The following is a 13,516-nucleotide window of genomic DNA, read 5'->3' on the forward strand; positions in this document are numbered from 1 at the left end:
CCTGAATCAGGAGAGGGCATCTAAGGACCAACATGCAAATTATGCCGGGGCCTGTCTGTACAAATTTGCCTACAGACTGGGCCTCTCAGTTTTAAATGGCACAATCACAGGTGATACTCCAGGAAAATATACATTTATGGCAGCAACTAAAGCTAGTACAATTGACTACATCCTGGTGTGCAGGGGGCTCCTTTCCATGGTCAAAACTCTCCAAGTACTTCCTTACATGGAGGGGGATCATTTCCCCCTACATCTAAGTTTCCACCTAAACGTCAGAAATTTAGACACAGAACCAAGATATCATACTGAAATTACAGCACTAGAAAGAGTGGGTTGCCGAGTAAGATGGTCACCTAAACTGGCACAAAATTTAAAACAACTTTTAACTTCGAAAAATCTGATTGATGCCCTTAATCCAGTAGGAAGCCAGACAGTCCACTGGAATCCCATAGATAAATATGAAATTCTCCTACAACAATTACAGCCACATCTCACCCATTCATATAGCAGAAACCTTCAGAATTCATATAACCGATCCAAACCTTGGTTCAACCAAAGCTGTAAGGCAGCAAAACAATTAGTTAATCAGACATACCAGGAATACCTGAGAGCAGAAGACCATGTCAAAAAAGAGGCCCTCCTAAAACTACTGATACATAAGAAAGAATACAAACAGCAGATACATCACAGTAAAAGAGAACACACGAGAGAACTATGGAGGAAGGTGATTGAAGCAGCAAAAGCCAAAAATCCATCCCTTTTCTGGAAACTAATCTCAGGCAGACTATCAGAGCCCAAACACCCATTATCCTCTTGTATTCCACCAGATAAATGGGTATCCCACTTTACAAGTATGTATGAGGATGTCATTGTACCCCCTTCTCCAGTAATGCTTGGAAGCACTCCCAAATGGCCCCCGGTGACCCCAGGTGAAATAATAGCTCATATAGATCAGTTAAAAAATGGAAAAGCCCCAGGCCTTGATGGCATCCCACCAGAACTCCTAAAAGAAAACAAGACATGGTGGGGCTCCTTTCTAGCACCTCTCTTCACCCATATTAATGACACAGGCCAAATCCCAATATCATGGAAAACGGCCACAGTGGTCCCATTTTATAAGAAAGGGAAAAGGGAAGATCCAGCCAACTACAGGCCAATAAGTTTGCTGAATATTATAAGCAAACTATATGCAAGGCACCTCCTAGACAAACTCCTGGAGTGGCTTGAAGTAGAAAATATCATTGGGGCAGAACAAGCAGGCTTTCAGCCAGGGAGATCCACAACAGAACAATGCCTAATTATACAGCATCTTATAGAGAAATACTCAGCCAAAGGAGTAACATCACTCTATGCCGCCTTTGTGGACTTTAAATCAGCATTCGATTCTATATCGAGAACACACCTCTGGGACAATCTATCAAACTCATCTATAGACAAAAGACTTCTATATCTAATCAGGGCCCTACATGAAGAAACATACCTGAGAGTCAGGTGCAGCAGACAGGGACACCTCACAGAATCTGTGCAAACGCACAGAGGTGTTAGGCAAGGCTGCCTACTGGCACCAGCATTATTCATATTTTACATAAATGACTTATCAAGCTGGCTTAACACCGACGATCTCCATTCACCTAAACTTACAGATAGAACAGTGCCAGCCTTACTCTATGCTGATGATACAGTAATTCTATCCAGAACCCCCATAGGGCTGAGGAGGGCACTTAAGAAGCTTGCCTCATACTGTGAATATAAATCATTAACGATTAACTATCAGAAGACCAAGATAGTCGCCTTTGGACAGAGACCCAAGAGTAGGTCATGGCAAATAAATGGACACAGTATCGAGCAGGTGAACAGCTTCAAATATCTGGGGGTAGTATTACAGGCCTCAGGATCTAGGCTTCAGCATAGTAAATTTGTGGCTGATCAGGGAGAAAGATCGGCAAATAGTATAGTAAAATTCCATCTCTCCCAAGGAGGGTCCTTCATACCAGCAGCCCTCAAATTGTATAGAGCAAAGGCATTAGCCCAGCTGCTGTACGGCTCATTCATGGGGCCACCCAGTTCTCACTTCGCACCACAAGAAATAGTTCAATCCAAATTCTTAAGAACTATACTCCAGGTCCCAAGATGCGTGTCAAATGCAAGGATAAGGCTAGAAACAGGATGCCTTAAAGTAGAAGCCTGGATTAGAATTCAATCTATATATATGTGGCTAAAGGGACAGTCAAACCCAAAAGGCCTATTTTCCTTATTATTTAAAGATAACTATCAATCTAAGTGGGTTAAATCGGTCCAGGGCTACTTGGGGAAAATTGGCCTCTCACCTCAGGCGCTTATATCCTCTGGAATAGAGCAGGCAAAACAAATAGTTAAACAAAGAATAGAGGACAATGAATACCAAACAGACCTTTCTAGCATCCAAAATATGGCAGCAAGGACTTACATCAAAAATTGTATGGTACCGGCCAAATACTTAACATCTTTGGAAATTAAAGGAATTAGAAGAGCCTTTACTCTGGCAAGGTGTTTGGCCCTCCCCTCTGCTGTACTAGAAGGGAAGTATAAAAATACCCCTTTTGCTGAAAGGTTATGCTCCTGCCACCTGAGGGAGATCGAGACCATACAGCACATGTTCTTCACCTGCCCATTGTATGAAGCAGTGCGAAAAGAGACTATAACCCCCTTAATAGATAGATTGCCAGGACGTTCGGAGGGAAATAGGCTAGAGTTCCTTCTCTCAGATGTTGATGTCCAGATCACCTGTCGGGTTGCGAGGTTCTGTGTAGCAATTCTTCGATTGCGGAAGTTAAATACCAATTAGATTGCCGTTCCCAGTTGTATGTATGCCAACATGTTCTAATGGAATATTGAAAGTTAGAAATTTTAAGGTTTTATAAGGTTTTATACTTATGTGACTGGTCTAAGGACTGTAAATAAACTATTGATTGATTACTACAGTGGTACCTCAACTTACAAACTTAATTGGTTCCAGAACTCCGGTCGTAACTCAAAATCATCATTAAGTTGAAGCACAATTTCTCACAGAAATACACTGAAACACAATTAATCTGTTCTGGCCAAAGGAAAAAATTACACACACACACACCCAAAAACACTGCAAGACCCATCGGAAATTCGATTAATCCGTTCTAGCTGAAGGGAAGGGAAAGAAAAGCAAACAAACCATGCAAGACTCTTCGGAAATGCCAAAAAAAAAAAAAAAAAAAAAAGGGAAAGCAGGAAGCAAACAAACCCTGCAAGAGGCATCAGAAATGGGAAAAAAACACCCAAAAAACAAACAAACCCTACAAGACGCATCACAGCATAGAAACATAATCCCACCACCCAGCCAATAACCTGCTGCAAAACCCACCCAGAACAGTTTTTTAAAAGTAGAAAGCAGCACCTTACCAGGAAGTCCGAAGCCTCCTCCGATCGCACACTCTAACCGCTGGGGTGAAAGAGCTACAAAGAAGCAGCCTCTTCACCACCAACGGTTAGCAATTTGAATTCCCCGCCTTTTTCCCCTGCCCTTTTCTGGTTGGAACTCGAAGCTCCGGTCGCAAGTAAAACAAAATTTTGCAGCCAGAGCTGGTCGTGACTCGAAATGATCATATGTCAGGACATTCGTAAGTCGAGGCACCACTGTACTTCTTTGTTGATCACCATCTCAATTCATGAAAGTCTTAATATCATGTAATTATTACAGATTTATCTAAATAAAGATAGATTCTATATAACCAGACCTTATACTTCCTGTAGTTGGACCACTTGGAAGTCACTTAATAGTTGAAAGTGAAATAGTAAGCTCAAAGAATTCTAAAGTAAAACAGAGCCAGCTACTTAGATACAAGACAATGTTTTCGTGACTTGTCAATGCAGCATTTATATGCATGCAATTTTTTGCCTCACCATGCATACAAAAGAAGGTCAAGCAAAAAGGTGAGATAGCAAAAAGGGGAAATAGCCTGTTTCTGGTCAAAAAGAGTATGATTATCTTAACATTTTAATTTGTTTTAATTTTACTTATATTTCATACACAGTATGTCCATAATTTTAAATTGTGAAGCACTCTGATATAAAGAATAGATTCAATACAGATTTTATAACTCTGTGACTGGAATCCTACTAATTATGCCTGCCAGTATAACACCACTGATGAAACTTTCAAAAGTTAACTGTAATAAGAATTCAGGGCAGGTGCTTCCTAGCACCATGTGACTAGTTGTGCAACAAAATATGCCTATTCTGAATTAACCTGATACTATTCACTTTTAAAAGTTAGGGTGCAGGCATTGAGACACTAAAAACATACAGCAGAATTCTACTCAAACTCAAGAGATTCATCTAAATATTATTACAGGTTTATACAGGCATAATACGAACACCGGCAAAACCATAAAATCCCACTTTCTTATACCATAGAAAATTTTCATTCTGACAGTATGCCATTTTGTGTGGAGGATGGAAGTGCTTGGCAAAGTATTATAATCTGTACAGCTTCAGAAATCAAAGGAAAAAAGGCTGTATTATGTATAAGCAAGGACACAGGTGCTGACACTAGCCAAGATATGCATACTCTTGCCAGTTGATAGGTTGGAAATTTCTCCCCTTGGCATCTCACACAGATTTCTGATGGACAAGAAAATAGGTTACATTTCTTTCTGATCCCCTGCTGCCAATAGACACCTAGCTTCCCTCATGTGCTTTCTGGAAAGATGAAAAGAATGACATACTTAAGATTAACAGATGTGATGTGACATTATGTGCTGTCAAGCTGGAACTGACTTAAAGTGACCGAACAGGGCTTTCAAGGTAAGTGAGATATTTAAGGTGCAGTTTTACCAGTTTCACACATTCCTAGTGAGTTTCCATTGATGACTGGGGACTGGAACACATGTCAGTCCCTCTATCCACTACACACAGCGTACTGGATATCTACAGGTTAAAAGATACATGATTTCAAAAAGGAGACAAAATTCTGGCTAATAGCTGAGTGCTAGCGTACATCTCAATCACCATTAGGTAGTAAATGTTTAGGAACTACTTGGAGGAAGTAGTCTAGGGACTGATAATGTGAATGTATGGATTGAAATTAGGGGGTTGGCATGTAAGATTAAAATATTGTGTATAAGCAAGGACACAGATGCTGAGACTGCTGCGTGTTGCAGGATATGGCCAAGATATGCATGCTCTACCAAATTAAGGCACCGTAGGAGGACAGCACAGCATTATTGGTCTTGGAGGTGAATGCTGAGCTATTCCAGCGTGGTGCAGTGCATAGAGTGATCTAGGAATAGGATCTAGAAAGCCTAGTTTCTGATTTCCGCCCAGTCACAGAAATTTACTGGGGGTATGGAACTGATAAAACCACTCCTTAAATATCTCACTTACCTTGAAAGCCTTAAGGCCACCAGAAGTTGGTTCTGACTTGACAGCACATAACAACATCACCATGGGTATTTAGAGCATGAATGGCATGTAATGGATGTGGACTAAGAAAAGATCTGGGACAAGGCAAAAATGGCATTATCTAGAAGGTAGGTGGGTGTTGAATAAAGAGTAAACAGTTGAAGGATGTGTGATGTACATTGATTAGACTAGGCAAAAAAAAGGATAAGAAGCACTGTAGATAAATGAAGTCAGCAAATGTCTAGAATACTGTAGTGGATATGCTAGACAATGTATCTGTTACTGTTATAGAAGACTTTAGAAACTGTAGTTGCAAGTTATATAACTTAGGACATACTAATAGCAGTTCTGTCTTTCAACCATAATGAATAGAATTGTCTTAACAAACTGAAGTTTTGCTTACTGAAAAATAAAACAGTTGCAGCCTCCAAGGAAAGCACTATCTTTTGCTCAGGAGCTGAATGATTCTACAATCTAGTCAATACTGAAATCAGGAAGTGACATATATTGGGGTGAATCTGTCTGACTCTGTTCAATATGATTCAGGTTTGAATAAGTGGCTTGCTTTAATGGATGTGCTCAGCACACAATATGCAGGATTACTCTGATCTCACTTGTTTTTAGACTACCATACACAGAACACAGCCAAAATTAGTACTCATGCTATCATCTTCAAGAATTTAGTAAAAGAAAAAAACCATAACAAAGACATCTAGATTCACGAAAGCCATTATCTGGAACAAGCATAACAGCACCATTAAGTAGTCAGCTGTCCAGCAGAAGAGAAGCAAACAAAGACCTTAAAACACAGCTCTCAGAATTCCAAGCCAAAATCTGGAAGGCAGATAGGGCCTGATTAATTAGAGAAAGAATCGAAGAAGTACACAAGTAATTGTCTTAACAGCTGTCATGTACCGTTGACTAAAGCTTAGTTTTCAGTGAAGTATATAACTTCTACCTAGGCTACACAATTTCAGGCTGCAGATTGTTCATGTGACTAAAGCTTTTCTGTACAAGAGTAGGTATGTGCATGGGGAAATTTTAGGGATCCATTTGTTTCAGTTTCTTTCTGTAGAGGGCCTATTCTTTTTTGGGTCATTATGGTACCAAGCCATTTCTGTAAACTCAAAAGTACCATACCTTTCACTATTCTATTGGCTAGGGTTTCCATTCAATATCCTGAAGCTAAAACTGCCAACTTTTTTGCCAAAACCTATTTTTACCTTCTTGCCTCCAATGTATCCTCCAGCAGCTCCAAAACTTTTGGTGAAAGTCCCCATCATGACATCCACATCCTCAGGGTCAAGTCCAAAATACTCCACCACACCACGGCCATTAGGACCCAGTGCTCCTATACTATGTGCTTCATCCACATACAGGTAAGATTTGTACTTCTTCTTAAGAGCGATCACTTCAGGCAGCCGCACAATGGATCCTTCCATACTATTGTAGAAAAATAGAAATCATTATAAATTTTAGGGTCCCTTAATAATATCCTAATCCCATTTAAAAAAGAAAAGCCACTTAATTATTGTCCAGGCAATTACATAATCATGGCTAAATGCACGATCATATGAGGCATGCCTTATTTTTTTAAAAAAGATTAATCTTGCATATATAGAAGATCCTCATGGCTCAACTGAGAAAATGAAACAGAAGCTTAAATCCTGCTCTGTTAATTTACACCATATAAGGCTGATGATGTCATCAGCCACAAGATATTTTGGAAATGACAGCCTCAAGGCTTCTGTGGAATCTCATTCATTGTTGTGAAGCCATAAAGTCATCGGTACCTTGGGACCTTCAAGAGGGGGGCAAATTGGAAATGTTTTATTTCCAAAAAATTGCTGCAGCTGATAACATCATCAGTGTTATTTGTTTGTCTTTTACCCCGCCCATCTAGATGCAAATGAATCTATTCTGGGCGGCTTACAGTCTGAGCAATATAAAACAAGAATTAAAACAGACAATATCCAAACAAACAAAGTAAGCAAAGTCCAAGATGGGAAAACATAGGGAACTAATTGATGGAAGGGGGAAAGGCCTGCCTAAAGAGCCAAGTCTTCAGCTTGTTCTTAACAACTCCCAGCGAGGGTACCAGGTGAATCTCAGGAGGCAAGATGCTCCAGAGGCGACGGGCCACCGCCAAGAAGGCCCAGTTTCTAGTTCTCTCCTTCTGGGCCTTTCTCGGGGTCAAGCCCCTCAGCTGCCCAGCCTGGCTAGATCGAGTGTCACGAATGTTATTCAGTGTAACTCGTAGAACAGGATTTCAGCCACTGCGCTCAAACTTCACTGAACAAAATCAAAACAATAATTACCTGTACTTCAATGTAAGGAAGTTGCTTTGTGGTCCTGTGTATTGAGCCTATCTTATGAACTGTGTTGACATAAAGTGTGACAAGTTCTGCAGTATTCAAGCGTTAAAGAGTGGGTATTAATGTGCATAAATCCTACACAAATCAGGATGGGAGCCTTGCTGATACATAGACCAATAATAGTGTTCAAATTGTATTATATCAATACATTGAAATCTGACAAGGTCAGAATATTTTCTTGTTTTATAGAAATATCTGTCAAAGTTTAAGAATGGGCTCTGGAATAAGTGCTTAAGACCAAAATATTCCTTTACCACACCCTGTCCTCCTAAAACCTCAGTCTTATTGTGGCAAGGCCTCTTCTCACACAGAGTTTCTTGTACCATAAAACTTAATATACTAAAGAATATCACCTCTGACTGGCAACACATGATTACTCCTCTGGAGAGAGATGAGATGGATAGGACAAGCCCACTTATTTCCATGTTTGGTATTGTTTTTTCAACAAATAACATCCATCATATCTACCTCCAGACTGAAGAAGTGGACTTGTCCACAAAGGCTCACATTAAAATATAGCAGTTAGTCTTTAAGGTGAAGTAACATTTTTGTCTTCTTTATCTTTTATTTTTCTTTTGGTTTTGCCTGATCTACCTCCAGATTTGCATAAAGGTGTATGGGGAAGATATGAATGCTTCTGCAGCATCTTTACCTGTAGAAATAATACATTCACATATTATTTTCATTCCACAATATGAGCCCAACTGCTTCTCCTAAAATTTATGAGATATGCAGTTTATGAGATATGTAGCTGCTCTTCTCACCAACCCTGCTTGGTCAGAGTTACTTAAGAGAAACCTGGAAGAAGCAGCTGCTGTAAGTAAAATGAAAAAGACACAGCCAGAGGGACTTTATGAGTCCCATATCTGCAACAATTAATGACTATCGTGTAAATTTCTAGTTTTGTAATATTGTGGTTTTGTTTTTAATGTATTGCTAATTTTTTTCCTGTAAGCTACTCTGGTTGTTTAATGACCATCCACCTTTCTGGAGAAGTAAAATTTGGCCACTGTACATTTCAAAGCTAACAGAGTGAGGCAATGTAAACCATAGTCAAAGCAACCAATGAAGTTAAGATTTAGTCACAGCAACAAGGTCTCCCACTCCCAATGTACATGACAGAGATTATGTGTAACAACAGTGTAACTCAGAAACTTGGAGAATGTATCATTGTAAATGCTAAATATGATTAAAATAATAAGAAGAATTGAGTTCATATTGATGTGGATTGCAATTTGCCTCAAAATAAACAACAAAAACCATAGAAAAAGATGACCAATCCTGAACATATGAGGAATATATCTATACCTGTATATGCCTTCAACAATTATGAGAATTTTTTTCCAGGGTCTGTGTGTGCGAGGTTGTCCATATACAATGGCATCTTTGAGTAGCTTCTCCAGGCTCTGCATATCTATATACAAAGAGAACAAGATTCCAAAGAACTTTGTTACTTTGGAGAAAAACTAAAAACAACAGCAAGCATTACTACAGCCTATGTTTATTCTGAGCAGTACCTAGAAAACTATATTATATGAACGTTAAAATACTGAATACAAGGAATTATGGCTTCCAAAAAAGCCTTCTCTTTACTTAAGATGAGTAGTTTACATAATTTCATAAACCATCAAACAATTGACTGTCCCAGATCAACTGTAGGGAAAACTGAGGCAATTACAGTGGTGCCTCGCTTAACGATTTTAATTGGTTCCAAAAAAAAAATCGCTATGGGAAAACATCGCTAAGCGAAACATGTTTTCCCATAGAGATGCATTGAAAACCGGATAATCCGTTCCAATAGGAACGGATTACCGTCCTTAAGCGAAAATCGCCATAGGAAACATCGCTAAGCGATACAATGTTTCCCCCATTGGAATGCACTGAAGCCTATTCAATGCATTTCAATGGTTTTGCGATGTCCGTTTTTGCAATTTTAAGTGTCTTAAAATGCTCAAAAATTGTTTTAAATTCTTGGAATCGTTACTGCACCTTCTAAAACGTGTGCAAACTTAATTTGGCTTTGTTCTGACTCTTTGTTAATTTTTGGTGAATTTTTCCCCCCATTGGAATGCATTGAAGTGCCCGTTTGACAGCTGTCAAACGGGCACTTCAATGCATTCCAATGGGGGAGAAAAAATTCACCAAAAACTAATGAAGACTCAGAAACTGTTTTAAATGCTTGGATTCGTTAGAGCACCTTGTAAAACGTGTGCAAACTTAATTTGGCTTTGTTCTGAGTCTTCGTTAATTTTTGGTGAATTTTTCCCCCATTGGAATGCATTGAATCTAAGTTTGACAACTGCATACTATGGTGAAGTACTTTTAAAGCATTATAGAATGTTACATATTCTTGTCAACAAATGTAACAATCATTTTCTTTAGTTGTTAAAATGTTGTATATTTATCTCTATTTATAGCTGCCTCGACAACAGAAACAATATATTCCAAAACATGTTGAACACACTACTGAAAAGTAAACATGGTCTCTCTGAGAACTACTTATCTCTCTTATTCTGTTTTCACCACCACCTCTCTTTTTCCTAGGTTTGACAACAATAAACTGAGTACTGACAAAAAGAGTATGATGAGTTTCAAATGCATCTCTCCACACTGATACACGTTAAGCATCTTTGAACAGCACATGGAGGCAAAAGATCTTAACCTCATATACAAAGAACTAGAGTCTGATATGGTCAGGATTGAAATGATAAAATGAAAGATGCTATAGTAAAAGATCTCGACTTTGAACCTTTGACAAAATTACTGTGCACTGCTCTCCAATCTAGCTTCTCAATATGGCCTGTCCAAAATTGAACAGCTGTATTTTCAGAGCATGCTCTTGAAGAGGTAGGTGTGCATGAATGAGAAAGACTCACTGTTGTGTTTGAAGATTCGAATTGTTGCTCCTGAAAGTCTTGCTCCTAGTACTAGAGATGCATGATTTAACTCATCACTCAGTATCAGACAGCCCTGAATAAGGAAACAAAAGTAAAGGAAATAATCCAGATGAAAAACGCACAATCTCCATAAAATTAATTACTGGGTGAATATATTAGAAGTCTGCTGGTCTTTCCAGATGCATCCCCTTCCACATATACAATTTACAATATGTTTTCCTTAGCTGGCAAACAGGCATGAAACCATTGCAAAACCACGTCAGTGTGTTTTTGTTTAGTCGTTAAGTCGTGTCCGACTCTTTGTGACCCCATGGACCAGAGCACGCCAAGCCCTCCTGTCTTCCACTGCCTCCTGGTAAAGGTAAAGGTAAAGGTTCCCCTTGACAATTTTTGTCCAGTCGTGTTCGACTCTAGGGGGCGGTGCTCATCCCCGTTTCCAAGCCATAGAGCCAGCGTTTGTCTGAAGACAATCTTCCGTGGTCACATGGCCAGTGCAACTCAGACACGGAACGCTGTTACCTTCCCACCGAGGTGGTCCCTATTTATCTACAGTGGTGCCTCGCTTAACGAGTGCCTCGCTGAGCGATGAAATCGCTTAACGAGGCACTCTGGGCCATCGCTGGAGCATTCGCTCAGCGATGGCCCCATGGGGTTTTTTCGCTTAGCGATCTTCGCATAACGAAGCCGGGGAGAACAGCTGATCGGCGGTTCCAAAATGGCCGCCGGAAGGTCCGCGCCGCATTTTCGCGCCCTGCCCTCGCTTAACGAGGGCGCGAAAATGGCGGCGCTATGAAGAAACATCGCTGAACGGTGAGTTTTCAAGCCATAGGAACGCATTGAACGAAATTCAATGCGTTTCTATGGCTTTTTTTATTCCGTTTAGCGATGTTTCGCTATAGCGAAGGTTAATCTGGAACGGATTAACCTCGCTATGCGAGGCACCACTGTACTTGCATTTGCATGCTTTCAAACCACTAGGTTGGAGGGAAATTGGACAAGCGACGGGAGCTCACTCCGTCACGTGGATTCAATCTTACGACTGCTTGGTCTTCTGACCCTGCAGCACAGGCTTCTGCGGTTTAGCCCGCAGCGCCACCACGTCCCACTGCCTCCTGGAGTTTGGTCAAATTCATGTTGGTAGCTTCGATGACACTTTCCAACCATCTCGTCCTCTGTCATCCCCTTCTCCTCTTGCCTTCACACTTTCCCAACATCAGGGTCTTTTCCAGGGACACATGTCAGACCTTTAGTCATTTTGATGCCTAAAGGAGGAGGATACTTTCCTGCTTTCTTAATTCTGTTGCTGTGCCTTCCTATTGGCATAACTTGCATTTAAAGCTATGTAGGAAAGAGTACATTTTAAATTACCAGCAAGAGACTATGTTACAGCACAGCCTCCAACACAAGTCTTAAGATGTTCTCAAGATTCTCTGCCACTGAGGCAAACTCCCCCCATGGGGGGGGGGGGTTTGCTATGAATTCAAGAGAGAAAAGTATAGTTCAACATTTAGTATTATGATTTCTGTTATTTGGAGAATTGGGAAAAGATTGTATCTATGGTTTCCTTAGTATGAATCTTTCAGAATCATAGTATGGCATGTAGTAATGTACCTACTATCATCTCCTCATATATATATCTGTGTTAAACTGTAGTTTGTGCATGTGGATGAAACCACAGTGCACTTTAGTTCTATCTTCCAAGTCAACCATCTTCCCATGCCCCAAAATAACTCTTTTTTCCAAATTAAGTGCAGAGTGCAACACACACACACACTCCTCCCAAAGTTGTAATGTTTCGTATTTCAGCGAACACTATTGAGTGGGCAAGATTAAAGTGAAGTCATTTACCAGGAGTTACAGTTTTGAAAAGTTGAAAAAACCCAGTGTAAAACTGATCTAGCAAAATACATTCTATAATAAGAAGCAAAAACTCCAATAAACTGGCTGGCTGACAGAATATCAACACATATTTTATGTTGCTTTCCAGATGAAAAATCTACCGCTTCTAACAGAATAGAGGGATTCTTCGTAATGAAATGTACCAAGCAGTATGAAAAAATTAAAAGAAACTGCTTATCACAGGTTGCAGTCTATTATAATAAAAAGGGGAAAAACAAGACATCAGCAAAGTCACATTGGCCACCTAATGTTAAAGCATTGCTGATATTTTTTCAGAAAAGTACAAACAGGAAATCACCGAGAAATAAATGAAATGAAGATTTCAATAACATTTTTTGTCTTTATGTAAAAAAAATTTTTTTGTTTGGATGACTCAAAAGAATTTAACAAATCAGTTATTGGCTTTCACATAAAAGTTCAATGGTCCACTATGGAACACATAACCTTTGTTTGGTGGGGACTAGATATGGAGGTATTCATATGTGTATACAAATATCCCCCCACAGGTGCACATAACAAGGGTCCGGCCCCCTGCAGCCAGACCATCCACTCACAGTTCCGCCACTGCCGCAAGCTTCACAGAGCCTTCCTATTGCTCCGTTGCTCGCCATAGATTAGCCAGTCCTGGCAGAAGGCGGGATGACAAGCCTCTCTGCCAGGTCACAGAGTGGCTAATACATCACAAGCAACGTGGAGCTTATGGCAGTGGCGGAATCATGAGTGGACCATCTGGCCCCATGGGGCCGGACCCTCATTATCTCCACCTGTGGAGGCATATTCATATACGAATACCTCCATCTCTAGTGGGGATATGAGAGATGGCCTTCTCTGTTGCTGCTCCGACTCCTGAAACGCCCTCCCACAGGAAGCCAAGAAACCCCCACCTTTGCTGTCCTTCCACAAGTAGATGAAGACCTTTCTCTTCAGACA

The 13,516-nt window shown here is 40.2% G+C and overlaps 1 protein-coding gene across 1 annotated transcript in view; it reads right to left on the bottom strand.

Moving 5' to 3' along the window:
- SPTLC2 (serine palmitoyltransferase long chain base subunit 2) overlaps positions 1 to 13,516 on the bottom strand; it is a 106,917-nt gene that overhangs the window by 56,051 nt on the left and 37,350 nt on the right. Inside the window, exons 6-8 of the mRNA XM_020794370.3 lie at positions 10,667 to 10,760; positions 9,099 to 9,204; positions 6,639 to 6,858 (exon numbers count right to left, since the gene is read on the bottom strand). Of these exons, the coding sequence (XP_020650029.3) occupies positions 6,639 to 6,858; positions 9,099 to 9,204; positions 10,667 to 10,760 (420 nt within the window). The remainder of the gene's footprint in view (positions 1 to 6,638; positions 6,859 to 9,098; positions 9,205 to 10,666; positions 10,761 to 13,516) is intronic.

Source organism: Pogona vitticeps, chromosome 1, assembly GCF_051106095.1.
Source record: "Pogona vitticeps strain Pit_001003342236 chromosome 1, PviZW2.1, whole genome shotgun sequence".
NCBI classification, from domain to species: domain Eukaryota; kingdom Metazoa; phylum Chordata; class Lepidosauria; order Squamata; family Agamidae; genus Pogona; species Pogona vitticeps.